Below are 27853 nucleotides of genomic sequence, written 5' to 3'. Positions count from 1 at the left end.
GTTGGTGTTGCAAACATATGGTTTCTCACCTTTGTGGATTCTCAGATCTGGTCTCAGATCTGTCTCATTAGCAGAACAGAGTGAACGTGTGGCTCACATATGTTCAGAGATTCAGATTGGATACGAAGCTAAAACCTCAACTTTAAGTCTCTAAAAGACTTCATGCAGCCTGTTAGAGAGGATGTATTAAGTTAAATCACTTTTCCCTGTGTCTTATACATCCTGTCTATTTCATGTTAACTGTTTCCTGATTAAAGTCATGTTATTTCTTTAGAACTAAAATAACTGCTCTGTTTTTCATTCATGAGCAGCAGTGACTCTAAAACGAAATGTAAGCGCAGAGTCCTGATCAGGATCCTGAATGAACCACGTTCCTCTGAAAGTGGCTTTCAAACAGCGTGAAGACTTGAACTAAAATATCAAACATCAGTGTTGGAGCTAAAGTTTCTTTCACTGAGTTTCCTGAATGAACCATGTTCCTCTGTTAGTTTCATTCAGACCGTTGTGGTTTTACAGACCTGTCCTGTGCAGCCTTATCTCAGGTTTCCACACGATATCCAGCAGTCTGCGCTGACGATCGATCTCTTCCTCGTACTCGACGATAGTTTGTTCAAAGACTCTGGATATTTCTTCAGCAGCAGCAGTTAGTCGCTCGTTGACAAACTCTCTCAAACACTGAACTGAAGACATTGTTGCTTCATTACCACTGAAATATTTCTCTCAGATACGACTACACCACCGTCTTCCCGCTAACTCCACACATCCACACAGCGAACGATATTAGCGCTCTGTTTGCTTACTTCCGGCAGGTGTCACACGGAGAAGTTCCGGCGGTGGAAATGAATGAACATTTAGTTCCGCCCACATTTCTGATCTGTGTCGCTTCATTTCACAGAGACATTTATTTCTCTGTATCAATACATTTAACTGATGTCTTACAGAGTAATTTCATGAGCAATAATTTTGTATAAATGGGAGAAGTCAACAAAGGAAAGTAAAAGTAGCAATAACTCAGTGTAAAAATAACCTTACATTGCAAGACCTTTACTAACACATTGATGTAACGTTAAATTACAGTTCAATAGCTTTGTCTTCAATATTTAATAGTAGCCAAACAGTAATTTCATTAATGATTTTTATACACGGGCGAATGTATTTTTGTTGTTACCATGGTATTTGTGTAGTACTCCTGTAAAGTGTCATTAATATTGTGCATTTTCTATTTTTACATTATAGACCAGTCTATACTGAACCAGTACTCTTGAATAAAGGAGAATTAATTTAACAACCTAAACCAGAGAAAACCTTTAAGCATAAGACACTTTCACTTACATTGTCACCATAGAAAGTTTTATGGTTAGAATAAAAACATGAGATCAGAAAAACAGAACTGCCCATGTTCTTTAATATTCTGATTGTTGTATGCAATTACATGAAAACATGAAACAATGAATTTATATCAAAGTACATAAAAATTATACAATTAACGGATGCAAAATTAACGGACATACAGCAAAAAAAGAAAAACTCTAGTTGATTGGATGACAACAACGTACATAAACCAAAAGCACTAATGGTTTCTCAGCTTCAACTTCAGAGTCTAAGTCATTATATCAGTAATATGGTATTTCTGCTTGTGTGGAATCCATCTGAATCTTTTCCCTCAGGTGCTGCAGGTGTACAGCTTCTCACCTGTGTGGGTTTTCAAATGAACATTCAGTGATGATCTCTGACTGAATTTTTTCCCACAGGTGTTGCAGGTGTATGGCTTCTCACCTGTATGAGTTCTCATGTGAACTTTTAAGACACTATTACATAAAAAACTTGTCCCACATATTTCACAAGAGTGTGGCTTCACACCTGTGTGGATCCTCATGTGCCATTTTAACAGCGAGATTCTACAGAATCTCTTCCCACAGGTCTTGCAGACGTACGGCTTCTCACCTGTGTGGATACTCATGTGAAGTTTCAAGCCACTGTTACGTTTGAAAGCTCTCCCACATATTTTACATGAGTATGGTTTCTCACCTGTGTGGCTTCTCGTGTGCACCAGTAAGCCACTACTGCATCTGAAACCTTTCCCACAGGTGCTGCAAACATACGGCCTCTCACCTGTATGAGTTCTCATGTGGAGCAACAAGGCTGTACTAGTTCTAAATCCTTTCCCACACGTCTCACAGGAGTATGGTTTCTCACCTGTGTGAATTCTTTCATGATTTTTCAGTGCTGATGTCTGACTGAATTTTTTCCCACAGGTGTTGCAAACATACGGCCTCTCACCTGTGTGGCTTCTCAAATGTACATTTAGTTTGGACTCATACTGAAAAGTTTTCCCACAGGTGTCACATCTTAAAGTCTGTTGACCTTTCTGAGTGTCACAGTGAGCCTCTGTTGTGGGAGAGTTGTGTTCATTGTTCCTGTGACTTGTGTTTTTGCGACGTCTCCTCTTTGTCTGTGTCTCTGCATTTGTAGTTGATCCTGGGTCCACATGCTGGCTTCCTCTCTGATCTTGGCTCTCAGCTACAGGAGAGTTGTGAGAGAGGAGCTGCTGCTCACTGTTTGCTTCTGCTTCACTGTGCTCACTTTCCTCATTAGTAGGAGTCAACATAAAGGTCTGGCTCTCCTGCTTCAGTACAAGCTGCTCTCCCTCCTGACTGCTGCACACTTCCTCCTGTTCCTCTTTAATCTGTGGAGGCTCTGGCTCCTCTTGGTCCAGACTGGAGTTCCTCTCCTGGTTACAGAGCTGCTGCTCAGTGAGAACCTCCTCCTCCTTACAGACATGTTGCTGTGGGAGCTCTGCACGGACAAACACACACAGGAAACAGCTCAGTGATGTGACGATGGAAAAACTGACATCTGAGCAAATGAATACAAGTTTAAACCATTAGCAGAGCAGAGTGAACATGTTGCTCACATGTGAGTGAAATTCATGGTGAGAGAATGTATTTGTGCACCAGTGCAACTGTCTCTTTAGTCCTAACACACTTCTTAGTGAAGCTCAGTGTAGAAAACATTCAGGTAACAGCTGCTCACTTTTTTCACAGCACTGAGCAGTGACATTCAGTCACATGATAGATGGAAGCTATTGAGGAAAAAATGCAGTTATCCTTTACAAATGTATGTTCAATACATTAATTGCACACTAGCAATCAAAATGGGTGTTCATCATGACTTTAATGTAATATCATTTTCCTTTTATCAAAGTTTACAAAGGTTCAGGCAACACGACGGTACAGAGAATACCGTTGGTTTGTGTCATTCAAACAGTAACCTATGGATGGTTCCTCCGGTCTCGGAGCTGAGCTAACCGTCCTCTTCCTGTCAACACTGGGTGGAAATGAGGAAGAAGACGCGACTGGATCCGGAGGGAACATGACAAACAGCAGGTCATCAGCTGTAGTTAACTACCGGTGGTTCAATGACTTCAACTGACAAACATCTGATGTCTCACACAGACCTGTCCTGTGCAGCCTTATCTCAGGTTTCCACACGATATCCAGCAGTCTGCGCTGACGATCGATCTCTTCCTCGTACTCGACGATAGTTTGTTCAAAGACTCTGGATATTTCTTCAGCAGCAGCAGTTAGTCGCTCGTTGACAAACTCTCTCAAACACTGAACTGAAGACATTGTTGCTTCATTACCACTGAAATATTTCTCTCAGATACGACTACACCACCGTCTTCCCGCTAACTCCACACATCCACACAGCGAACGATGCTAGTTCTCTGTTTGTTTACTTCCGGTAGGTGTCACACTGAAACGGTCCGGCAGTGAAAGTGAGCTCTGGTATTGCTGCCTCTCTCAGTCTGGACAGCGCCGGTGTTAAAACTCTACATCCTGGGACAAACCTGGGGTGTGGAGGAATTCCAGCAGCTTTGTTCTTCAGGTCTCGGAGACTAAAAACAGTTTTCCTTCAGATCTCGTCAGGACCAGTCCAGTCTGAGACCAGCAGAGGCTTAACATCAGCCTCAGATTTCAGTTTTTATTTCCAGTGGACCTTATATAAGTGATGTTTCTATATTTTCCACGATGTTGCTTTCTTTTTGCTCTTTCAGTTTCGCCTGCTGTGTTTCTACATGAACTGGATCTCACACTGAGCTGCTCAGGTTGACATTTCATTGGAGATTCTGATCCACGTGCTTGGATTTAACCCAGTAATGAAGAACTAAGTTGATCCCACCCAATTCCAACAGATCCTCAGATCTGTGCTGTGTAAAGCCATGAAGCATGTGATCACAGATCAGTCTGTTTACTCTTTAGAGAGCAGAGTTTATTTCGCCCAAGCTACAAAACAAACAGGAATTTTGTATTTAAACAAAGGAACAGCAGCATTTCTTTGGCCACATTCTTTGAGGCACTGATCACTTTATGCACTTGGATACTGTAATCATCCAATCATCAATGTGGGAACATCAGTCTGAATAACCAGCATTAAAGGAAATATTTGTATTATCAAAACTCTTTGACAAAACTGAATCAGTTTATTCATGTAGCACCTTTAACCCTCTGTAGTTCATCTTGTAAAACTTGTGTTCATGTGTCACCTCTAAAGCCCGAAACAAGAAGAATTCTATCATGTCGATGTAAACACAAAATACACAAAAATGACAATAACACTTCAGTCAGCAGGATGGAAACATAAATGACCCAACAGTACTAAAAGGTATCTCAGTTCATCATCCACTCACTCGCCTTCTTAACTCAGGTGCAGTGATGTGGTTTCTCACCACTGTGGGCTCTTAAAGGATCGATCAGTGTTAACGTCCGATTGAATTTTTACTCTCGCCTTGGGTTTGGAAAATGGTTTGTCACCCGTATGGATCCTCATGTGCCTTTTCATATGTCTCTTGTCACTAAATCTTCTCCCACAGGTGTTGCAGGCAAATGGTTTCTCACCTGTGTGGATTCTCATGTGGAGCGACAAGCGGTCACGACCAGCAAATCCTTTCCCACAGCTGTTGCAACAGTATGGTTTCTCCCCTGTGTGGATTCTCATGTGCCTGGTCAATGTTGGCTTGTAACTAAATCCTTTCCCACATGTTTCACAAGAATATGGTTTCTCTCCTGTGTGGGTCCTCACATGTTTAATCAACCGGCACTTAAACTGATATGTTTTTCCACACGTGTCGCATTTGAAAGACTTTTTACTGCTTGGAGTGTTTTTGCGACGTCTCCTCTTTGGCCGTGGTTCTGCATTTGTAGTTGATCCTGGGTCCACATGCTGGCTTCCTCTCTGATCTTGGCTCTCAGCTACAGGAGAGTTGTGAGAGAGGAGCTGCTGCTCACTGTTTGCTTCTGCTTCACTGTGCTCACTTTCCTCATTAGTAGGAGTCAACATAAAGGTCTGGCTCTCCTGCTTCAGTACAAGCTGCTCTCCCTCCTGACTGCTGCACACTTCCTCCTGTTCCTCTTTAATCTGTGGAGGCTCTGGCTCCTCTTGGTCCAGACTGGAGTTCCTCTCCTGGTTACAGAGCTGCTGCTCAGTGAGAACCTCCTCCTCCTTACAGACATGTTGCTGTGGGAGCTCTGCACGGACAAACACACACAGGAAATTTCAATCCATTTGTCCAAACACAACAAAGACACTATTTCCCTGCTTCTTTGCAGCAGTGACTCTAAAACTCAATGTAACCGCAGAGTCCTGACCAAGATCCTGAATGAACCATGTTCCTCTGTTAGTTTCATTCAGACCGTTGTGGTTTTACAGACCTGTCCTGTGCAGCCTTATCTCAGGTTTCCACACGATATCCAGCAGTCTGCGCTGACGATCGATCTCTTCCTCGTACTCGACGATAGTTTGTTCAAAGACTCTGGATATTTCTTCAGCAGCAGCAGTTAGTCGCTCGTTGACAAACTCTCTCAAACACTGAACTGAAGACATTGTTGCTTCATTACCACTGAAATATTTCTCTCAGATACGACTACACCACCGTCTTCCCGCTAACTCCACACATCCACACAGCGAACGATGCTAGCGCTTTGTTTGTTTACTTCCGGTAGGTGTCACACTGAGAAGTTCCGTCAGTGGAAGGTAGTTCATTTTAGTTCCGTCTTCAGTTCTGATCTGTGTCGCTTCATTTCAGAGAAATTAGTTTATTTTCTTGATACCACCACATTTAACTGATGTAACCCAGTTATTTCGTGAGTAATTGTTTTGTATAAATGGGAGACGTTTGCACAGGAAGGCAAAAGTAGAAGTAATTCAGTGTAAAAATAACCGTGCATTGCAATACTTTTACTAGCAAGTTAACATAATATTTAATTATAGATCAATCGCATAGTCTTCAATTTTAATAGCAGAAGAAATGTAATATTATTTATGTTTTTCATATATGGGTGATAACATTTTTGTTCATACTAAGGTATCTATGGAGTACTCCTATAGAGTTGAATATTGTACATTTTCTGTTTCTTGTTTTACAACCTCAACCAGAGATAACCATTGAGTATAAAAAAACCCTTTCACTTACATTATCACCATAAAATGATTTATTGTTAGAATAAATACGAGATCAGAAAAATATCATTTCTTTAACCACGTTCTTTACAGGACTGATTGTTGTAAGCATTACTACCACCTATGCTGATGACACTGGTAGTTACCTGAATCATTAAATCAGCCAAACCTGGAACATCACTATGAATATTCAGCATGGAATGAAGTATTCCACTTATAAAAATTCTTTGACAAACAAGACTTTATTTTATAAAGCTCCTTTTTCAAAACCATGAAATAAGATGAAAGGACATGTTGTTGACAACAGAAAGCCAGAGAGCTCATGGTTCACTCATATAACTGAGGTAATGTTAAAAAAAAAATAAAATGAAACAATTAAAATTCACATACTAATAATTTCAGAGGCACTCACTCACATCTGTAGGAACACTACTGTGGAACAATTATTTTTCAAAGATCTGTTTCATCGAAGCTCTTCTCATGTGGACTGTCAATTCAAAGTCGACTAGGTCTGAAAACTTTCCCACATGTTCTGTAAGTATTTGACTTTTAATTTGTATGAATTCTCATGTGGCGTTGCAAGTGTGTTGTCCGAGAGAATCTTTTTCCACAGGTGTTGCAGGAGTACGGCTTCTCACCTGTGTGGATCCTCATGTGCCTTTTATTTGCTGCCTTATCATTAAATCTTTTTCCACAGGTGTTGCACAGGTACGGCTTCTCACCTGTGTGTGTTCTCATGTGACTTTTATATGTTGCTGTGTAACAAAATCTTTTTCCACAGGTGTTGCAGGAGTACGGCTTCTCACCTGTGTGGATCCTCATGTGCCTCTCATATGATGCCTTATCATTAAATCTTTTTCCACAGGTGTTGCACAGGTACGGCCTCTCACCTGTGTGGATTCTCATGTGCCTCTCATATGATGCCTTATCATTAAATCTTTTTCCACAGGTGTTGCACAGGTATGGCTTCTCACCTGTGTGGATTCTCATGTGCCTTTTACATGTTTCCTTACGACTGAATCTTTTCCCACAGGTGTTGCACAGGTACGGCTTCTCACCTGTGTGGATTATCAGATGTACGTCCAGTTGAGACTTGTACTTAAAAGTTTTCCCACAGGTGTCACATCTTAAAGTCTGTTGACCTTTCTGAGTGTCACAGTGAGTCTCTGTTGTGGGAGAGTTGTGTTCATTGTTCCTGTGACTTGTGTTTTTGAGACGTCTCCTCTTTGGCCGTGGTTCTGCATTTGTAGTTGATCCTGGGTCCACATGCTGGCTTCCTCTCTGATCTTGGCTCTCAGCTACAGGAGAGTTGTGAGAGAGGAGCTGCTGCTCACTGTTTGCTTCTGCTTCACTGTGCTCACTTTCCTCATTAGTAGGAGTCAACATAAAGGTCTGGCTCTCCTGCTTCAGTACAAGCTGCTCTCCCTCCTGACTGCTGCACACTTCCTCCTGTTCCTCTTTAATCTGTGGAGGCTCTGGCTCCTCTTGGTCCAGACTGGAGTTCCTCTCCTGGTTACAGAGCTGCTGCTCAGTGAGAACCTCCTCCTCCTTACAGACATGTTGCTGTGGGAGCTCTGCACGGACAAACACACACAGGAAACAGCTCAGTGATGTGACGATGGAAAGTTAAATTCTCATCCAACAGTTAAAGGAAACTTGAGTTACAATCCTGAGAGACTGATTCTGTTTTTCCATCACATATTGTCGTGAAAAGATGTTTCACACTGTAGTTAAAGCTTATGATATATAAGACCTCAGTTTCTAATTAGAGAAAGCTTGATTGTATTTATAGAAGAGCTGTGTTTTCTCCAACAGACCAGGTTCAGTTTAAAAACTCTACATGTGCACTGATCACAGCTGGAGTTGATCTGTGAAATCTTTATTAACACGTCGAGTAAACATGAATCACAATAGTAACTTTTATTTCAAAGAGGAATTAGTGAGTAAAGGAACTAAATGACTTTTATAAATATGCCGTTTCACTGCATTTTAAAGGGTAAAAATAACTTTCCCGCTTTTTTCTCGTTGATAAGGAGGGGATCCTCATGAGAACCACAAACAACACGGAGGCATGGACTTGGTTTTTGATCTAGACCTGGTCTGATGTGGTCTAAACAGGATGAAAACTGGAATCGCTGGTTTTGTCCTTTATAACAAATACAATAAAGTTTTCACAAACCTGAAAGTGGCTTTCAAACAGCGTGAAGACTTGAACTAAAATATTAAACATCAGTGTTGGAGCTAAAGTTTCTTTCACTGAGTTTCCTGAATGAACCATGTTCCTCTGTTAGTTTCATTCAGACCGTTGTGGTTTTACAGACCTGTCCTGTGCAGCCTTATCTCAGGTTTCCACACGATATCCAGCAGTCTGCGCTGACGGTCGATCTCTTCCTCGTACTCGACGATAGTTTGTTCAAAGACTCTGGATATTTCTTCAGCAGCAGCAGTTAGTCGCTCGTTGACAAACTCTCTCAAACACTGAACTGAAGACATTGTTGCTTCATTACCACTGAAATATTTCTCTCAGATACGACTACACCACCGTCTTCCCGCTAACTCCACACATCCACACAGCGAACGATGCTAGTTCTCTGTTTACTTCCGGTAGGTGTCACACTGAGAAGTTCCGGCGGTGAAAGCGAGTTAACTCTTTTTTCCCCGTCTTCAGTTCTGATCTGTGTCGCTTCATTTGATTTTTTTCTCTGCTACTTCATAAACAATAATTATGTATTAAATATGGAGGCAGTGATGGAAGAACTTAGTGTAAAAATACCTGCTCTGCATGCAGTACTTTGAGTAAAATGTAATGCTTAAGTAAAAGTACTCATGCCTGTCTGTTACTGAGGACATGATTTGTAAAAAGGTGATGTTTTCATTCACATTCTGCTGGACATTTTAACAAGACATCATGTTTAATAAGCTCAGTGGACATCTTTGTATTTCAAATCTTATTCAGTAAAATTACTACAGCTACTAAGTGAAAGTAGCAGATAAAAAATAAAACTGAATTGTTTTTGTTGAAATGAACTGAAACCACCGTCTGTTGGAAAAAACACTCAGACATTCACAAACACTATGGTAACTTCAGAAAAAGGACAACGATAAAATGTTTTCGTCTCAAACACAAACAGTTTTTCTTCTTATATAAAAGACAAACAGAAAAATCTGTCAGTGACGACAAAATACAAAAACAAGTGAAGGAAGTGATTTTATTGTTGGGGTTGAAAATTCATCACACATGCAAACAGCGATGTCGAAGCCGTGTATCATCAATATTTTATTAGCAAACCAGAGAGAAGTTAACAAAAAAAAAGAGCTGAAGGAACTGAACAATCTGTGTTTCTGTAGTTTCTGTACAGGTCCAAATATTCTACAATATATACTATTATACAACTGGATTACAATTCATGTCATTAGTACAGCAGTCACAAAGAAAAACTTCAAGTCTGTTACAGCAGTGTCGTCTGAGCAAACTTTTCCTCCTCCTGTCCGACCGACCGGTTTCCTCTCTGACTGACTGACGATTCAGGTTCAGCTAAGACCAAGCTGCTACACTAACATTCCCTCTTTTTCTCAAACAAAGTGCTATGTCTTACATCTGTTCACCTCAACGGCAAAATAAACCTCAGAGAGCTGAAAAACTGAAGGACTGTGATTCACAGGCTGAGACTGAGATTTCACTCAGAGCAGAAAACAAAAAGTTCAAACTGAGATTTCACTAGGAAAGATTTAAGATGAAATAAATGGAGTCTGAGGTTAAACGGACAGTTAGAAGTAAAACAGAAAAAAACCTCAGTGTAAAACAAACTGATTTTAAGGCCTGATGATCAGTTCCATCACCATGTCATTTCAAGAGCAACATGGAAACATGGAAAAATGTTTTGTTGGCAACCAAAGTGTAAAGTGACTTTCAGTCCTGTTGTTTCAGAGGAATAAAGTCTGGCACAAACCTCCTGTTAATAAACTGGTTTCAGTTTAAGCTGCTTCATCTTTGGCCGCATTCTACTTTTTAAACGAGACGTTTCAAACATAAAGCGACGACTGAGCCAGTGATCGGTCACAGTCCTCCTCTGTCCCTCTGACCGGCCTCTCAAGAAATGAATGTTATTACTCCACTGTGTTTTTAAACCAACATGTTTAGTATACTATCACACTGACCTACAGTTTGTGATCAATATTTATTGATTACCCACATCATAACTGTTCCATGAGGTCTTATGTCAGGGCTGCGTGTTGAACAGAGGAGAAATGTGACCGTTTGTAAAGAAGAAGAAATGAAACGTGAAGCTTTAACAGGAGTCTTCATTCGTGATTCCACTGGCTGCTTCTTCAACAACTTCCATTTAAGGGAGAAGTGGGTGATATTTTTGTAGAAATAGTAAAATATGATATTTGGCCATTTAGTCATCCAGAGTGTGCTGACTCATGAGTCCACTCGTTTCATCAGTGTTTGGATGTGAAGCACCTGATACAGCTGCTTCCTCATCATTGGTTCAACACACCTGCACCACCTTCACACACCTGAAACTTAAACTGAGCCACGTGCAGGTTACAATCAGTGAGTGAGTGTGTGTGTGTGTGTGGTTTTCATACAAACAGTGGAGCGTCAATTTTAACAACATGACTGTAAAACACAAAGTGTTTCCTGATGATTTTAGAAATGTCTCATTTATTTCCCTTGACACCTGATCTGAGCTTCACACGAGGATGATGTCTTAATATTACTAATTATAACTGTGAACTGTTCTGCTAAATACATTCCAGATTTTAATAAAACCAAAGTTTACAGTTGAAATATTCTGAATAAAAGACAAAACTAAATCAGCTTAATCATGTTTGTTTGGCCTCTGTAATTACAACTACAGCTCGACCAACCCTGTCTCTTTAAGGCTAATAACCCAAACTGTGATTATTTCATTATTGGCCAAATGTTTTTTTTAAACATAAAACACGTCATTAACAAATATTCTTCATAAGAAGAAGAATTAAAATGTGGCTATAAAGTGTCTGTGAGCACTTAATGTGCTTTAAAGGACGTTTAAGAACCCGTCAGTGCCGTCTGTTTCTAAATGACTTCAAACATATAGTTGGGATTTTAACGCTGACAGTTCAGATCCTGAATGTATGTGTAACAGTCTGTGGACACATGACGCTGCACTGCATTAATCAGTAAACAAAGCATTTTAGAGGTTTAGATGTAGGAAATGAACACAGTGTCACTCTTTACCTGCAGGTGTGAGAGTGAAAGCTGCAGCAGCTGCTACTCACCTGTGGGTGGTGCAGGTTGGTCTGGACTCAGGTGCTTCACATCACTGACTCTGTGTCAAATTCATTTTTTGGGGGTGGGAGATAAACTGTCCTGTCAGGGGGTCAGACGGTCAAGCAAACACAGATCCAGAGTTCTCCCTGCGGTCCTCAGACAGACAGACGGACGGTGGAGAAGCAGATTTCAGTGATGAAGGCGTTGATGCGTAGCAGAGGCTGGTGCACCTCTCAGAGCGTGCACTTTGACGGAAGCATGTTTGCAGGACGTTGCGCTGCCGACGACCAGCAGCTCTCCTCCTGGTGGCAGATTAAGACTCAGAGGATTTCTCTATCTACAGGAATGCGTCTCACACACGAGTATCGGTGCGTGTTTATAGCGAGAGGATTAGACGTCTGCAGGTGGGAACCACAGGACTAAAGATACAATCCTGTCACGGCGCAGGCGACTGCGATATATTGTAAGACAGTTATTTATGATACATCATCAACTGCAGAGAAAAACTTATCTTAAAAAGCAAAACAATTCCTTTCAAACGGGGGAATCAATCACAAGCTGTGTTTAATATTTAGTGCATTATGTAGTTTGACAGTCGTGTAGACAGCGGAGATGAGAGTGTGTACCAAAGTGCATAGAGTTTAAACACACACAGCAGCAGCTTCAGTATTGCAACAGAACTGTGATGTTGGTGTGAGAGGATCAATGATGTATCACAGACAACGTGTCACAATATATCGCCTTATTGATTAATGTCCCACCCCCCAGTCTGCAGGGGGGCGAGGACGGTCGGCCCGCTCTTTAGTCATGCAGTAAAGACAACGAAACACGATGAAGACCAAAGCTTTAGGATCCGACCTGAGGCGTTATGACCCACAGATGCTGGCCAGGCGGGGTGGGGGCGGGGCGGTGCTGGGCGTCAGGAGCGATCAGGAGTGATCCATGGGTTCGGTGGCGTTGCTCTGCCCGGCGTCCTGGCTCTCCATCTCCTCCGGTTCCTCTGCCTTCCCGTCTGGTTTTCCAGCCGAGGAGGAACCTGCTGCAGCCGGAGGTTCGTGGCTGGCTGGAGGTGTTGGTTGGCTTGCGCCCGTCTTAGTCCCGCCTGTCCGCTCCTGGCTGACCCCGCCCCCTGCGGCGGCAGCGCTCTGCTGCTCTCTCAGGTGGCGCTCCATGGAGGCCTGGATGGAGGAGACCATCTCCTGCAGTTTCCTCCGCTGCTGCTCCATCAGGCTGGGGTCCAGACCACGACCGTCCTTCATGGTGACAAAGCCCGGCGCCATGCGGACCAGTTCCCTGGTGGCATCCTCAGGGATGTCCGACAGGTCTGGGGGGCCCCTGGACACGCTGGCGCTCAGGTCCACGCCGCTGCTGTGCTGGCGTGTGATAGGCCGGTGTTCAGGAGGGGAGGAGCTACCGGCACTGCCCAGAGAGTGACCTTTACCCTGGAAGGCGGTGACGCTCTGCAGCTGCTCCTTCTTGCGGACGACACCGCCGCTGCCCAGCCGCAGCACGCCGTGCGACGGACTCCCCTCTCTGCTGCCCCTGGTGGCCGCCTCCGAGCGCAGCTGCACCAGCGCCTCCTTCACCAGCTCCTCCACATCGGGGCCGACAGGGAAGTGACCGGCGGTGTCTACGCAGAGCTCCAGACGCTCCTCTGCTGCGTTATACACAAACGTTTTCCCCGTCAGGTGAGGCAGCGTGCAGTGTTTCCCATCCATCAGACCTGAGAGAGAGGAAGACAACCACTGTTCAAGACACGTCAGAAACATTTCTCTGCATCTAAAGTTAGGGACATGAAAAGTAAAGAGGGAGGTCAGGTCTACCAAATATACCGAGTTCATCTTCCTCAATAAGGAGATTAAACAGATCCTTATACTCTGTTTGAACTGCTCTGTTTCTATCAGCAGTTTTTTGTTTCTGGTGGGGGGCCCATTCAAACCTCACTGCTGACCTGAGTGTACCTGCAGCGCTCGTTGGGGCAGCGTGTTGTATGTCACATTATGTCTTCCCATATCCTTGATAAGAGACTGTAGACGAGTGTTATCATGGTTTCACCTCCTCCTGACTTGTTTTAGTGCATTAGTGAAAGAAGATGCTGCTTCATTAACAGGTTCTGTAGTGAGAGAGCACGGGTTTGATTTTCCTTCTCTGCACATTCAACAATCGATCAAATGTTCAGTGGGTTGGGGTTAGGACAGACTTCTAGAGGCTTCTTAGCATCAGTTATTTTGTATTTGAGGATGCATGTAAACTCTGCTGCTTCCTGTCTGACGTTATGTGTTTCAGAAATGTAGATAAGTTCACCAGGTGTGTCTTATCTTCTCCTCTGACCACAGACCTTGATCTGATCTCATTACCTGACTGTACCCTGGAAACTGAGCTGCATATAAATACACTGCCTGAGGGATCAGACGATCACTGTGAAAACAAACCTACCCATGTCTTTCTTGACAATGTTGTAGAAGACGCCACCCTGCTGGAATAAGTGCGGCAGCTTCTTTGCGTACGACCAAACGTCCTCACCTGGAACACACACAAACAGTCGACACCAGTTAACAAACTCTAAACACAGCACGAGGTTTCAATGAGTCTGGATGTAAAGATTAGTCCTCATGCAGCTGTAATGATGCAGAATCGATTTATTATATCAATCACTGAAAATATCTTATTATTGAAACACCATTGAAACTGAGATCATTTGTTATCAAAATACACAGGTGTGACTGTGCCGTTTCTATTTTTGGCAACAACACAGAAACACAAGTCAACATCAGGGGAGCTGTAAATCACAGAAAAGTAAAGAGGGAGAAGAACCTCGACTCAAATATCACGTATTCAAACTGTTCACTGAAGCATCTGAGTGAAGAATCTGAGCTCCAGGTTAGAAACAGACTGAGGATGTTTTGTTTTTCCTTGGACTGGAGCATTATTGAATATGAGCTCTTGCTAACAGGAAATGCAGCGTCAGGCCTGCAGAGCGTTCAGAGTGCAGATGAAACCTTCCTGAATATCGACAGACGCTCTCAGTCACGCTGCCTGTTGGCCTGCTGATCTGTTTATCTGAATGCAGCCGCGACCTTTGACCCTGTTGGCAGGTGAGATGCCTGAGTCAGCATATTCACAGCACACACACACACACACAGTTTTTCTGGTAGCATTCAGGGCAGCTGATCAGAAACAGACAGTGTGATGGGCGTCACCTGCACCCTGCTCAGTCCACACGTAGCCATTAACCTGCCTGCTGTGACCAATCAGGAACCAGCGTGCACGTGTGCCGTACACCTGGACTGCTGAGCGGAGTGAAACAGCCACAGTTCCCTCTCGCTCCCTGCTAACAAATAATATGAATAACACACTGCAGGTCGCTGTGTAAGTTTGATGAACGCTGCCGTTCAGCCGCATTCAACGACGTAGGCGTAGGACACTTCCTGATGCGATTCTGATGGAGGTGACGGGGGACAAATGCTCCGTCACTGTGAATTAATCTAAAGCTGATCTGTTCAAATCAAAGATTCAGACTTTTTACTGTAAGATTCCCTCTTCATGTACAGTGTTTCCTCACTGAGCTGCAGTGGAAGAACGATAACACACCGACACTAACTTCAGAACATTTCCACTGGATCTGATGAACTCAGACTGTTGGAGTCTCACGTGAACTAAAGAGAAACTTTAGACTGTGTTTTTACACTGACTGAGGACTGCTGATTTTGTCCCTCATCACTTACACTGAGAGATCTCTCAATGAGCAACAGGAAGAATGATTAAAGCTGCTTTTACACAGTCTGTCCAAGGCGGGGATGTTGCACCATTATTCTGCCTCACTGTTCTGTTGATACAGTTCCACCTTTAAGCCAGCAGCAGAGGCAGTCAGAGAGCTGAATCGGTGGGCATGGTGGGAAAGACGCAGACCGATTACGTCGGCTCTGTTTGGTTCAGTGTAGACGAGCAAAGATGGAAGGAAGGCACAAACGAGCAGAACACGAGGTTTAGGACGAGTCTGAAAAATTTCTGATGGATCCTTTAATGTGCAGAGTAGATTCAAATATGACCAACGAGGTGAATCGACTCACAACCAGGAATCTAATAACTGCTCTGAAAATCACAGTAAAACTCCATTTCTGATAAACTATCTTCATGTCTTTGCAGCTGTTATTTAAGTAGCTCTGAAATGTTTATAGTGGCATCAGTTGTAATGTTAAGGGAATTTCATTTGCTTGCTCAGGACTGGACAGAATGACACAGTCTTGTTTCAGCTAATCAAAAAGTCACTTCAGCTGCAGGTTTTAGCCTGAGCTGAAAAATGTGAATGTGAACATGATCTTGTGCTGGAACAGTTTGTTAAATGAAGGTTTGACTGTTTAAAATAAAATACATTACATATTTCAGCCAGTGTTCTGCTCCTCTCTGTTTCATACTGTGTTTCATACTGTGTTTACTCTAAATGTTTCACTGCTTAGTTAAAAATAATCAATAGAATAATCACTAATGGAGTTGATTATTAGTTCAGCTGATAAAGTGACTTGCCTTACGTTACCTGGATACAGTGACTCAGTTCATCTCTGCTGTAAAATCTGCTCTCATGACTAAACTCAGTGTTTCTGTAAAAGAAGTTTCATGAGGAGGAGGTGGTTGGGGGTGGGGGGGATCTCGGGGGAGGCGGCCTACATGTCACATTCCTCTGTATTCTTACCCATCAAGGTTGCTAGGAGACAGAGGGAGGACATCTCAAGGTCAATGCTGTCCTGGAGTTCGCGGCTGCTCATCCTGCCGGACGTCACGGCGTCCTCGCTCTTTACCGAGTGCAGGGCGGAGTGCGAGCTGGAGGCTCGAGGGATGGAGGCCGCGGGGCTCTTGTCCTCGGGGCCCCTCAGTATCTCCACGGTAACCCTGTCACCATGCTGCAGCGCCACGGGCTCGTTCTCCTCGCCATCCTTCGGGGGGACCAGCTCTTTGGGCGGGAAGCCGTAGCGGATGCACTGCTGCGCCGGCGGCACGCCAAACTGGTTGGTGATGCTCCTCTGCAGCTCTGAGAAGGTGGTGTGGGCCTGCAGGGTCAGCATGGCCTGCCTGCCGTCACTGGTGGTCACGCGGATCTTCTTCTCCTTGTGGGATGAGGAGGGGGAGGAGGATTTTGTGGGCGTGGCCGGAGCAGAGGAGGAGGAGGTTTCTGGAGACCCGCCGGGGGAGGACGTCCGGCCGTGGCCTTTCTGCTCCTGCTTCAGCTTGTCAGTCCGTCGCTTCTGAGTGACGAAGGCCTGCTCGCTGATGCTCTGCTGGATGCTGCGCTCGGCTCGGCTCATCGTCAGCTCCTCTTTGTGGAGCGTCTTCGCTTTCTGACCGGTCAGGATGATCTTAGTGGGTGGCTGGGGGTCGGCCACCTGCTGAGTCTCTGTGGTGTCGGTGAGACGCTGGACATGAGCCCCGTCGATGGACACTGGGTTGTACTCGTCCGGGTTCTTCTTGGCGGTGTGATGCAGGATGGTGTTGACCACTTTCTGCACCAGGATCTCGCTGCCAAACTCTCCTGGGAAGTGCTTGGTGACCAGTTTCATGGCCACGTCATACACATTGCTGTTCAGGGTTGTGTCCGTCTCATACTGGAACCAGTACACAGTCTCTCGCACCACCCGACCCCCCCACTCCAGCGTGATGGGGAAGGCCTCGGGGAGGTTGTCATATTCCTTCCCCTCCCAGTAATGCTTGAAGCCACATCCACACTTCCCCCCCTGGGAGCGGGTGTTGGTTCTGTCCCCGTCCAGGTAAACCACAGACCCGTTGCCGCGGATGTGGCGGACTGACGTGCCGTGACACCAGTTGCAGGTGTTGAGGGAGCTCAGTTTGTAATCTGGGACGAGGACATCTCTCTGGGGGTCATAAGAGCAGACCACGTTGTTGAGGGGGAAGCTGTAGTTCTTGTCTGGCCGTAGCTGGCCGTGTGTGGACTTGGCCAAGTTGTAGAGCTTCCCACCAGGAACCAGCCACTCTGGAGGGACGTGGAGCTCAGAGAGGGCGCCGCAGATCAGGCAGCGGTGCAGCCGGTTCTCCATCACCGACTTCTTAGCTGCCTCAGTCACCTCCTCAGGCTGGATGCCGATCACGCCGGTCCGCCTGTACACGTACTGGTGCACATCAGCCACCAGCGACGGGTGGATGCTGTGCTTCTCCATGAACACCTCCTCCATGGCGTTGACCAGCCTCATCAGATATTTATCCTGCAAGCTGCGGTCGCCGCCGATCACGCAGCTCCCGTCCGGCTCCAGCTTGATGTACTTCCTGATGAGCTCCTGGGGGACACCCCAGGCCTTCGGCAGGAGGCGGGCCGGCAGTTTGGGCAACACCGTGTTCTTGATTCCCACCAGAGGGATGTAGTGGTTCCTGCCGGAGCTGCTCCAGGCGATACAGATGGGTTTGTTGGGCTTCCCGTCTTTGCCCCGGCACTGCTCCTCAGGCACCAGCCCAGGCAGGAAGGTGGCTGAATAATCCCCAGAGCTCCTCATTCCGCTCAGGGAGTCCAGCAGGATTATGGGTCGGTGGAGGACATTGGCTAAGCCAAATATGTGGATGTTGCGCAGTCCAAGCGGCACGCCTTCAGGTGGGATGAACAGGGGGTCGCACTCATTGATGATGTCCTCCCACTCTGCGGCGTCGATAAAGTCCTGAAACAGGGCCTTGTAGCGGTCCAGGTTCTGCTTGAAGTTCTGTTTGAGATTCTCTCTCAAGGCGTGCCAGAACAGTTCTCTGCCCACCAGCGCTCTGGACACAGCGTGGACCAGGCAGTGCCCGTCTCCATCTACATGGACCGGGATGAGACACTCTCTGTTCCCGTTGGCTTTCTTAACCTCCTCCAGGGTGTCGTGGAGGTATATGAGGCTTCCTGACCGGTCCTTGCCGTAGCCCATGGTGGACACATGGTCCGGCTCGATCAGGAAAGCCCTGTCTCCCAGGAGAGAGCAGTCAAACATCTCACCTTGGTTCATCTCCCTCAGCAGCTTGGCTTTGCCGGTTTGTTTATCCATGCCGTACCTGGTCAGGACCGGGGACAGGAGCTTGCAGTGGTAATTAGAAAGCCCCATTACCTTCACCAGCTCGGTCCCTTTCTTCGGGGCCCCGGTGACGCCGAGCAGGGCGTTTCTGAGCAGATTGTGAAGCACAACATCCGGATCGGTCACTTCTTCGACATTTAACAGGTTCTTCTGTTCGTGGCGTTGACCACACTCGGTGCACTCGATGCTAACGGAGCCGTGAGCGGGGAAGAACAGCCTCGCCTGACATTTCGGGTCTGGGCAGGTACCAGACAAAATACGCTTGTCTTTTTTCTTTGAGCTCTGTAGCAGCGACATTTCGGGGGGAAAAAGGCTGAAACTGTCTGTCAGCTTCACAAAACCATGATAGTCACACTCCGGCGAGACCGTCAGACGAGCCCGGACCCTGCTAACGACTGTTATTAACCAAAATAACACCAGAACAACACGGAAGCGGCTGTTTTTTTCTTTAGCGACTGACCGTTGCTAAACGTGAAACGCAATGACGCCAGATTGTGGGAGTTGTAGTTCTGCTGCGTAACTACGTTTAAATATTTACACGTAATCCTCTACATAGCTGCATTTTCTGTTTTCTTTGTGCCAGTATCGACCCGAAACAAGAGAAAACTCATTTAGTTAAACCTGCATTTAATGTTAAATGATTAAAATCAGCTACATTCAAATTCGGTTGACTACATTTACCAGAATGCAACGCGTCGAGCGACGTTTTGTTGTGTCAGGAAGTCAATACGGCAGAATCATGGCAGTTTAGACAGAATGAACTGATTACATCCGAGGAATTTGACCCCGAAATGTATTAAAATCATTTCTTGGCTGAATGTGCCTTTATAATACTGTGGTTTGGTTGATTCGGGGGCATAAAACTAGTTGAGTGTGAAGGCAGCGATACTGATAACGGGTTAGTTAAGCTGTTACTACTGGATGACTAAACCAAATACAGAAGGTGTATATGGATTATTAATTATTACAGTTATTACTCAGAAGCAGAGGTTTCAAACCTCTGAACATCCAGCGACCTCGTTTCAAATACACGTTCCCCGTCTTGAGTCTGGGTTTTGAGAGAAAGCTGCAGTCGCCGTACTCCATTCAGAAATGTGTTAATTAAATGATTACTTGTTGTCAGTCACTTCAGACAACTCAAAGAACCAGAATGACACATTTATATAAATGCTGAGTGACTTTTCATCAATACGGCATTAACTTGCTCCACCAAGTTACACTTTCTACTCAGTGGAAAACTGGTTCACACAGCCTGCTGCTGCCATCTGGTGTGAACTTTGTGGCAAATGATTGACAATAAAAATCAAGTTAAATACTAAAGATATTTCGGATGTGAATGGAAGTCTGGTTTGTGAATATGAAACATGAATGCCTTCTTTAGTCTGTTAAATGTTGTGAACAACAGCAGCAGGATTAAAAATAAAGAAGAATTTCACCCAAAACACCTTTAAACAAAAGCAAACAAAACAGAGATCAGATCGTCCGAGTGCCTTTTGTTAACAGCATTGACTGTAAGTGTCAGTGACTGTTGTGTGTTGTTTTGTTCAGTATTGGCCATTCTTGTTATCTTTATTATAATTTATTTGCTAATAAGAGCATCATCATGTCGCCATGGCAACCGCATCAGCATCTGGATCCCCCTGCACTTCTTCTGATTAACCACAGGGTGGCGGTCTTACACTTTGATTTCCCTTTCTCTCTTTCTTCTCAGCAATAGCAGCAAACAAAAACCCACCATACAAACCTCATCTGTCTATAACCTAATAATCATGAGATCTTGTGGTTGAGATCACTGTTGTAAGGAAGACCTGAGGCGATTTCCCTTAAAAGAGATTTAAGAAATCATTTCCATTTATAAATAAGCAAATAAACTCCTGTTAGTCTTTGTATTTCACAGAGCTGAAGGAATGCACTTCAAGAAAGGCACAAATATAGATGTTGTGAATCAAAGGAAGTGAATCCACTGCAGACGTTTTCATGTGTCACAGGTGGAAATCTTACACAGGTGTGACAGGTTTACAACATCTATATTTGTGCCTTTCTTGAAGTGCATTCCTTCAGCTCTGTGAAATACAAAGACTAACAGGCCTTTTGTCGGACACTAGCCTCCTGTGTGGGCCGCAGGGGCTGATGGGAGGAGTGAGGAGCTGTCAGAAAGCACGTGGCCCTCGTCTGATCTCACAGCTCGTCCTTGTTTGGCCTCAGCTGCATCAGAGCGCCACTTCTCCCCAGGTTCACCAGAGGAAACACCACTGCACAAAATGCTTTTCCTCCCAGCTGCTGCTCTGTGCTGTCTGTGTTCAGGTGAGTGTTTCCAGCCAATCAGGAGCCAACAAACTCAACCTTTAACAAACACTGTCACACTGACCTTCATCTACCTGTCTGTGTCTCTACAGCGCTGGTTGCCATGGCAGAAGATCTGGTTCAGGACCAGTTATCATTGACTAAAAGAGTTGGTGAAACTGACACCATCAGCTGTAAAGGAACTGAGCAGTGTGATAAAAAGCAGGTTTATTGGTACCAGAAGACAGAAACAGACCCGCTCAGAGTGATTCTGCGTATCGACCTGACTGATGGGAAGGTGAATTCCCGCTATGGTCATCCTCAGAGAGATGATTTCAAAGCTTCAAGAAAATCAAATGGCTGTGAGCTGGTGATCAAAGAAGTTAAACTCACCCACTCAGCCACCTACCTCTGTGCCTGCTGGAAAAATGCTGCCCACAGTGAGAAATGATGGGTGCAGCCTGAACAAAAACCAACAGATGAACAGATGTCAAACAGTGTTTGTGACAGGAAGAGAGCAGTAAACCACAGCCCAGGTTCACATATTTCACCTCCATCCCAGCCCGAGTCACTAACAGTCTGAACTGAGACACTTTCTTTGGCCCCTTCACAGAAAAAGCCCTCTGCCAGCTCTCTGTGACTCTCTTGGTGACCAGTACTTATTAATTTAACTGATGTTTATGCTGCAGATTGGTTGAAATTGTTTGGGTGAAATTCCTGATGATGATCAATAAATAAAACACACCCTATGCTGTAGAATTTCACTGACACAGCAGTTATACCTCCACAGATCAGACCCTGTCAAATAAAGTGACTCAGTGGAACATTTTCTATTTAATCTTCACACAGGCTTCATACACTGTTGCTGTCACACATGAAATGTTAAGTTAAACTAGATTTTTAGTTTTAACTTTCCTCTGCAGAATCCATTTTTAAGGGAAGAGTGAGATATATCCACTGTCCTCGGATCAGCTCTCTGCAATACTCAGTTGTATCCTAGTTATATCCCTCTCTATCCCTAACCCCCAGCTTGAAAAGAAAGAACTGAGCCTGGGCTTGGAAAAAGAGTTGATACAGTCAGTGACAAAATTCCTACTTTTGAACTCAAAACATTCTATTCTTTATCAAACATGATGGAGGATCAGCACTGGGCCCTCTGATCATTTCGCTTCTAAACATTATTAATGATCTTCCACAGCAGTTTCACAGCATGAATGTACAACTCTATGCTGATGACACTATTGTTATACATACATGAAAAAATCTGTCCACCGCAGGGGCTGATGGGAGGAGTGAGGAGCTGTCAGAAAGCACGTGGCCCTCGTCTGATCTCACAGCTCGTCCTTGTTTGGCCTCAGCTGCATCAGAGCGCCACTTCTCCCCAGGTTCACCAGAGGAAACACCACTGCACAAAATGCTTTTCCTCCCAGCTGCTGCTCTGTGCTGTCTGTGTTCAGGTGAGTGTTTCCAGCCAATCAGGAGCCAACAAACTCAACCTTTAACAAACACTGTCACACTGACCTTCATCTACCTGTCTGTGTGTCTACAGCGCTGGTTGCCATGGCAGCAGATCTGGTTCAGGACCAGTTATCATTGACTAAAAGAGTTGGTGAAACTGACACCATCAGCTGTAAAGGAACTGAGCAGTGTAGCACTAACTATGTTTACTGGTACCAGAAGAAAGACACAGAGGCTTTCACTGTGATTCTGCGGTTTGATCGCACTGGTCAAAAACGTACCTCATTTTTTAGTCATCCTCAGAAAAATGATTTTTCAGCTATGAGGAAAGAGAATGGCTGTGAGTTGGTGATCAGCAATAACAGCCCCTCTCATTCAGCCTCCTACTACTGCTCCTGTTATAGTTCCCACAGTGAGAAATGATGGGTGCAGCCTGAACAAAAACCAACAGATGAACAGATGTCAAACAGTGTTTGTGACAGGAAGAGAGCAGTAAACCACAGAAACCTCATAAACCATTACTGTAGTATAATCCACTCACCCATTATACAATCATAAACTTAATATTCTCCAAATACTCATAGGTTCATTATAATGATGCTGAACTTCTATTGTGTCTTTGGGCTTTTAGGTGCCATCATCTTCTGCAGAAATGTATTCCTCATGAACCTGATCTCACTCCAGTTTCATACTTTTTATTTATCTAGTCATTTATTTTATAAAACGAAAAGTCTGCAAACAAGAAGGACTGCACAAAAAATGTGGCCTCAACAATGGATACTCTAGTTCTTGATTTGTTACTGATGAACTTCTAATTTAGTTGTTTCATACACAAAGCAGTCTGTACACATACAAATACTCAAAAGGATTAATACATATATCAGCAAACAGAACTTTAAAGTCCCTCAGAGGAATGAATATCTAATGTTAGTTTTTGTTTTATTCCACTGGTACCGCAGGCTGTTCAGCAGCTATGACTAAATTCAAACAGAGGTGTTAGATCGAACGAAGGGAGAGAGAAATGGTATTACTTTCTAAAAGTAGGTTGAAAAACAAACTACTAACAAAGCAGAGTTAATATGTAATGTGAGGTTTACAAAGATTAATAGTAGATGAGCCAAATAATTTTTTTCTTCATTTCTACATGTGTGATTTTTTCCCCATTTAGCCTGAAACTGTTCAAGATAATATGTCACTTTCTGTGAGTGTGTGTTAATTAACCTTTGATCAGTCTACAACAGTGTCACAGCATGAATATACAACTCTACGCTGATGACACACTTTTATACATACATGGAAAAACAGCAGGAAAGGCTATTTATCTATATTTGTCCACTGCAGGGGCTGATGGGAGGAGTGAGGAGCTGAACTGAGCAGTGTGATAAAAAGCAGGTTTATTGGTACCAGAAGACAGAAACAGACCCACTCAGAGTGATTCTGCGTATTGATCTGACTGATGGGAAGATTTACTCACTCTATGGTCATCCTCAGAAAAATGATTTCTCAGCTTTAAGGAAAAAGTACGAATGTGAGCTGGTGGTGACAAAAATTAAATTCTCTCATTCAGCCAACTACCTCTGTGCCTGCTGGAAAAATGCTGCCCACAGTGAGAAATGATGGGTGCAGCCTGAACAAAAACCAACAGATGAACAGATGTCAAACAGTGTTTGTGACAGGAAGAGAGCAGTAAACCACAGCCCAGGTTCACATATTTCACCTCCATCTCAGACAATGACAATGGTAAATGGTTGAAATACACACACAAAATACTCAATGTAATCTTTATATATACTGTAATCTGCATGTGAACATTAGAGAAACACATCATGGAGCTGAAATATGATACTGCTTCATCATTTGGACTCGTTCACCTCAGCTGACACATTCAACAGCAGACAGGTTTTTGTATCAGTCTCTCTCACTGTGGGAGGATCAAGTGATTCCAACAACTACTTAATCCTCGGCTCTGGAACTAAACTGTATGTAACAGGTAAGAATAAACATTTATTATGTTTCAGTTGTTTGTTGATCAAGTTTTTAAGTTTGTTAACTCATGCTTTAAGTTTTATGTTGGTATTAATCGTCTGTCTTTTCTTGTGCAGCACAAAATGTTAAAATGGTAGAAGTAATGAGAGGATCCTATCAGTGATATATTTGCTCCATTTGCTGTTTTATTAACACCTGCAGTTTAATAAACCTTCAGACTCCATCAGTGAGTCAAGAGGTGATTTTATCAACCTCTCCTTACAAATATGTCTGTAAATCTGCATCATTTCTATTGTCTTTAATGTTATTTATCCATGTGCTACATTATTTCCACACGTAATTATAAGTATAGTGAATATATTTTAATTGATATATGGTGGCAAATATTTTTTGGATACTAAATATATTTTAGAAAGTAATAATCAAAATCATGAAACATTTTATATATATCTGTGTGTACTATTATATGATTCCAAATATTTTATTATTTAATACAAAAAATATACATATTTATGTACAGTATAGTTAGATATTATTTCTGTAAAAACTATAATAACAATATTTACCTAATCGTAAAGGTCAGTCACTGTTCATGCCATTAGGATTTTATGAAACACACAACAACAAAAAGCAAAGATATTATTATAACATATCTTTATAATAATGTTTATAAAGTTTTGTTGGGTAAAAGATGAGAAAATCATATATAAATGATGAATGATCACACATGTGATAAGCTTTAATGGTGAACAAAATATTGCAATATATTAAAATTATAAATTTAAATAAAATATTAACATTTTTGAAATGGAAAATATTTCTTGTATGAGATTGTATAGTTTATCGATAAATATATGGTTTTGATTTTCATGTACACACATACACACGCATGCAATATTCTGATCATGATATACACTATGCCATGAAAATTAGAATGTCTGTTTATTGTTGGTGGATATTGTATATCTTATTATTAATGTATATTTTCTTTGAATATGGAATTATGTAGTAAAGTGTTATATGAATATGTTTTATATGCATATATACATGTATATCGTACACACACACACACACACACACACACAAACACACACTTTTCTCTGATGATATCCATAATATATAAGCATGATATATAGCAGAGAATGTTTCTATGTGAAGGTGAATCCAGTATATGTGGTGAACTTTGTGCTGTATTGATGAGTAGTTTAGTGATCAGAGTCCATGTAGTTTCCAGGATCAGACTGAATGCAGTGCAGTGCTGGAAACTGCTGTTGACTGTGTGAATGTGTGTGTGTGCTGCTTGTTGCTGTTGTCAAACTTCAGATGAGGACGTAGTGAAGCCCGTGGTGAGCGTGTACCCAGCAGCATCCAGAGCCCACCTGGAGGGGAAGACCTCCCTGCTGTGTCTGGCCTCAGGCATGTTTCCTCCTCTGGTCCAGTTCTCCTGGAAAAGACCGAAGGAGGATGGTTCTCTGGAGGAGCTGCCCTCTGCTGAGGGAGAGCAGCTGGAGCTCAGAGAGTCGGGACGCACTGCCTCCATCTTGCTGGTCGACCGAGATGCTTTCTACACATATAAATACCACTGCTCTGTCAAGCACGAGACGGGCACAGTGGAGGCCCAAACACTACAAGGTAATGAAGGTTTGGTGACTGTGTTGAGCAGTGATTCAGCTTCATGTGGAGACGCTGTCAAAGAGAGCAGAGGAGCAGAGGACTGACTGATTTCTTTTTGAATCCTTTTCTGTTTCAGAGGTTACTGCTCCTCCTCCTCCACCACCAGGTCCAGTCCTGGTGACCTGGTACAGAGAGAAGTTGCTCTGTCTGCTCTACGCAGTGCTGATAATGAAGAGTCTGGTGTACTGCTGTGGACTCTCTCTGATCAGGATCGTCAGAAACAAGGCACCGTCCACCAACCACACATATGACGACTGACCGTCCTCCAGCAGCTTTAACTTCTCACTGATGCTTGTTAAAGAAAAACTCCTGCGCTGCCGAATGTAAGATGCTCATTAAAACTCAATTGCCTTCTTCTTTTAAGATAACCAAACCATGAATGTATCCTGACAAGTGCTGTCTGTGTAGCTAAAGCCTGAGCTCCTGTGTCATGTAAAAGTAGTGACATACATTTGTGCAAGTGGAATTTTACATTTTAAAATCAAAATGATGAACGTGATTAATTGTAGTTTATTTCTTTCAGTGGTGAGCACAATAAACACTGAAACTGGCCCATGAGCATGTTTGGTGTCATCTACCGTCTACCCACAATGCAACAGTGAGGCTCATTGATGCGTTTTTTAAATAGTTTTCATCTCTGTGACACAGAGGAATAAGATGACTCAGGTTCTGATAAACAGACTGAACTTGTTCAGAGTAGACCATGAATGATTTTGCTGATACAAACTAAAAAGAATAACACCAGCCTCATTCTTCAATCAATTTTCAAAATAATAATCAATTATCTCATTATCCATAGATAGCAAATGTAGTTTTTAACAAGTGTTAATATAAATATCAAACTTTTATAAGTTTTATAATTATAGCTTAATTAAAAACAGGACATTTGATCAGGAGATTAGAGTGATTCAGAACTCACTCAGCTCTTAGTTTTTTTGTTTTTTTTTTACATGATGCTTATTTTACTAAACATTTCTCTCAATTTTCCTTTATGTTATTAACTCAAATGGCTGTTTTTTTATCCTGACATTTTTTATTGTGATATTTTTAGTGACTATTAAGCACATGTAGTAAAATCTGTTTAAAAAATAAAGATACTTTCTCTCATTTTTTCATTCATTAGTCATAGCACTGGTACATACAATAATACTGTGTTATTCATGTATACAGTGCCCAGTTTTAATAAATGTAATAAAAACATTCAACATGGGACTATTCTTTTTTAGGTAAGACAAACTGGATATATTCTGGATATTAATTTAAAACTTCTAACTTCTAAATTGAAATTCTCACCTACATTCATCATCATTTTCTTGAGAAATGTAAAAATCTATCTGCACAGTAACTTTACAAAGTATTTATAGTGATTAAATTACTGTACTTTACTGTAATAAATATATAATAGATAAATATACTTAAAATATATATGCTTTAATATTCTGAATGGTGATCACATTTTTTTTTACATTTCCTCAATAATTTTTTAGCCAACACAAAATAAAAACTGAGGAATTCATTAAAAAAATCTAATTGAATTTCTCATTTCCCCTTGGACATTATGTTTGTTAGGTTGACTGTAATGAAAAGGGAAGCTGAGATAATTCTGAGGATGTCATCATTATGCAGCAGCAATAATTTACTGAAAATAATTACACCATAAACAAAGCTGCTACATTCTTCTTTGTTCAAC

General features: G+C 43.0%; 4 protein-coding genes across 4 annotated transcripts; 1 reads left to right on the top strand and 3 right to left on the bottom strand.

Annotated features, from left to right (window-relative positions):
* Nucleotides 1–1382: 1382 nt before the first annotated feature.
* On the bottom strand, nt 1383–3757 carry LOC108882462 (zinc finger protein 664). Its single transcript, XM_018674969.2, has 2 exons — nt 3458–3757; nt 1383–2796 (listed from the first exon to the last, which is right to left on the bottom strand). The coding sequence occupies exons 1-2, from the start codon at nt 3627–3629 to the stop codon at nt 1664–1666; spliced, it is 1305 nt and encodes a 434-aa protein (XP_018530485.1). The 5' UTR covers nt 3630–3757; the 3' UTR covers nt 1383–1663.
* Nucleotides 3758–4508: 751 nt separating this feature from the next.
* LOC108882431 (zinc finger protein 250) lies at nt 4509–9077 on the bottom strand. Its single transcript, XM_051069747.1, has 4 exons — nt 8781–9077; nt 7012–8033; nt 5712–5913; nt 4509–5528 (listed from the first exon to the last, which is right to left on the bottom strand). Exons 1-4 carry the CDS (start codon nt 8950–8952, stop codon nt 4726–4728), a joined length of 2199 nt encoding a protein of 732 aa, XP_050925704.1. The 5' UTR covers nt 8953–9077; the 3' UTR covers nt 4509–4725.
* A 577-nt stretch (nt 9078–9654) lies between these two features.
* On the bottom strand, nt 9655–19236 carry vcpip1 (valosin containing protein (p97)/p47 complex interacting protein 1). The gene is made up of 3 exons (XM_018674970.2): nt 16410–19236; nt 14156–14242; nt 9655–13442 (listed from the first exon to the last, which is right to left on the bottom strand). The coding sequence occupies exons 1-3, from the start codon at nt 19057–19059 to the stop codon at nt 12649–12651; spliced, it is 3531 nt and encodes a 1176-aa protein (XP_018530486.1). The 5' UTR covers nt 19060–19236; the 3' UTR covers nt 9655–12648.
* A 1638-nt stretch (nt 19237–20874) lies between these two features.
* LOC108882469 (immunoglobulin lambda-1 light chain) lies at nt 20875–27368 on the top strand. The gene is made up of 6 exons (XM_018674983.2): nt 20875–21066; nt 21159–21478; nt 23812–23827; nt 24464–24493; nt 25813–26121; nt 26240–27368. The coding sequence occupies exons 1-6, from the start codon at nt 21024–21026 to the stop codon at nt 26419–26421; spliced, it is 900 nt and encodes a 299-aa protein (XP_018530499.1). The 5' UTR covers nt 20875–21023; the 3' UTR covers nt 26422–27368.
* The last annotated feature ends 485 nt before the right edge of the window (nt 27369–27853 follow it).

Source organism: Lates calcarifer, linkage group LG4, assembly GCF_001640805.2.
Source record: "Lates calcarifer isolate ASB-BC8 linkage group LG4, TLL_Latcal_v3, whole genome shotgun sequence".
Lineage (NCBI taxonomy): Eukaryota > Metazoa > Chordata > Actinopteri > Centropomidae > Lates > Lates calcarifer.
Note: the sequence above shows the minus strand (reverse complement) of the source record. Positions and strands in the feature narration are given on the sequence as shown.

What these genes read in the sequence shown, in the direction of transcription:
- LOC108882469 (XM_018674983.2), top strand. Translation starts at nt 21,024, where the DNA reads ATGCTTTTCCTCCCAGCTGCTGCTCTGTGCTGTCTGTGTTCAG. An exon ending in AACTAAACTGTATGTAACAG is followed by an intron (nt 24,494 to 25,812) that starts GTAAGAATAAAC and finishes GTCAAACTTCAG; the next exon opens with ATGAGGACGTAGTGAAGCCC. An exon ending in GGAGGCCCAAACACTACAAG is followed by an intron (nt 26,122 to 26,239) that starts GTAATGAAGGTT and finishes TTTCTGTTTCAG; the next exon opens with AGGTTACTGCTCCTCCTCCT.
- LOC108882431 (XM_051069747.1), bottom strand. Translation starts at nt 8,952, where the DNA reads ATGTCTTCAGTTCAGTGTTTGAGAGAGTTTGTCAACGAGCGACTAACT. An exon ending in GATAAGGCTGCACAGGACAG is followed by an intron (nt 8,034 to 8,780) that starts GTCTGTAAAACC and finishes TTGTCCGTGCAG; the next exon opens with AGCTCCCACAGCAACATGTC. An exon ending in ACATGAGAATTCATACAAAT is followed by an intron (nt 5,914 to 7,011) that starts TAAAAGTCAAAT and finishes AGTCGTATCTGA; the next exon opens with GAGAAATATTTCAGTGGTAA.
- LOC108882462 (XM_018674969.2), bottom strand. Translation starts at nt 3,629, where the DNA reads ATGTCTTCAGTTCAGTGTTTGAGAGAGTTTGTCAACGAGCGACTAACT. An exon ending in GATAAGGCTGCACAGGACAG is followed by an intron (nt 2,797 to 3,457) that starts GTCTGTGTGAGA and finishes TTGTCCGTGCAG; the next exon opens with AGCTCCCACAGCAACATGTC.
- vcpip1 (XM_018674970.2), bottom strand. Translation starts at nt 19,059, where the DNA reads ATGTCGCTGCTACAGAGCTCAAAGAAAAAAGACAAGCGTATTTTGTCT. An exon ending in TCTCCTAGCAACCTTGATGG is followed by an intron (nt 14,243 to 16,409) that starts GTAAGAATACAG and finishes TGTGTGTTCCAG; the next exon opens with GTGAGGACGTTTGGTCGTAC. An exon ending in CATTGTCAAGAAAGACATGG is followed by an intron (nt 13,443 to 14,155) that starts GTAGGTTTGTTT and finishes CCTCTCTCTCAG; the next exon opens with GTCTGATGGATGGGAAACAC.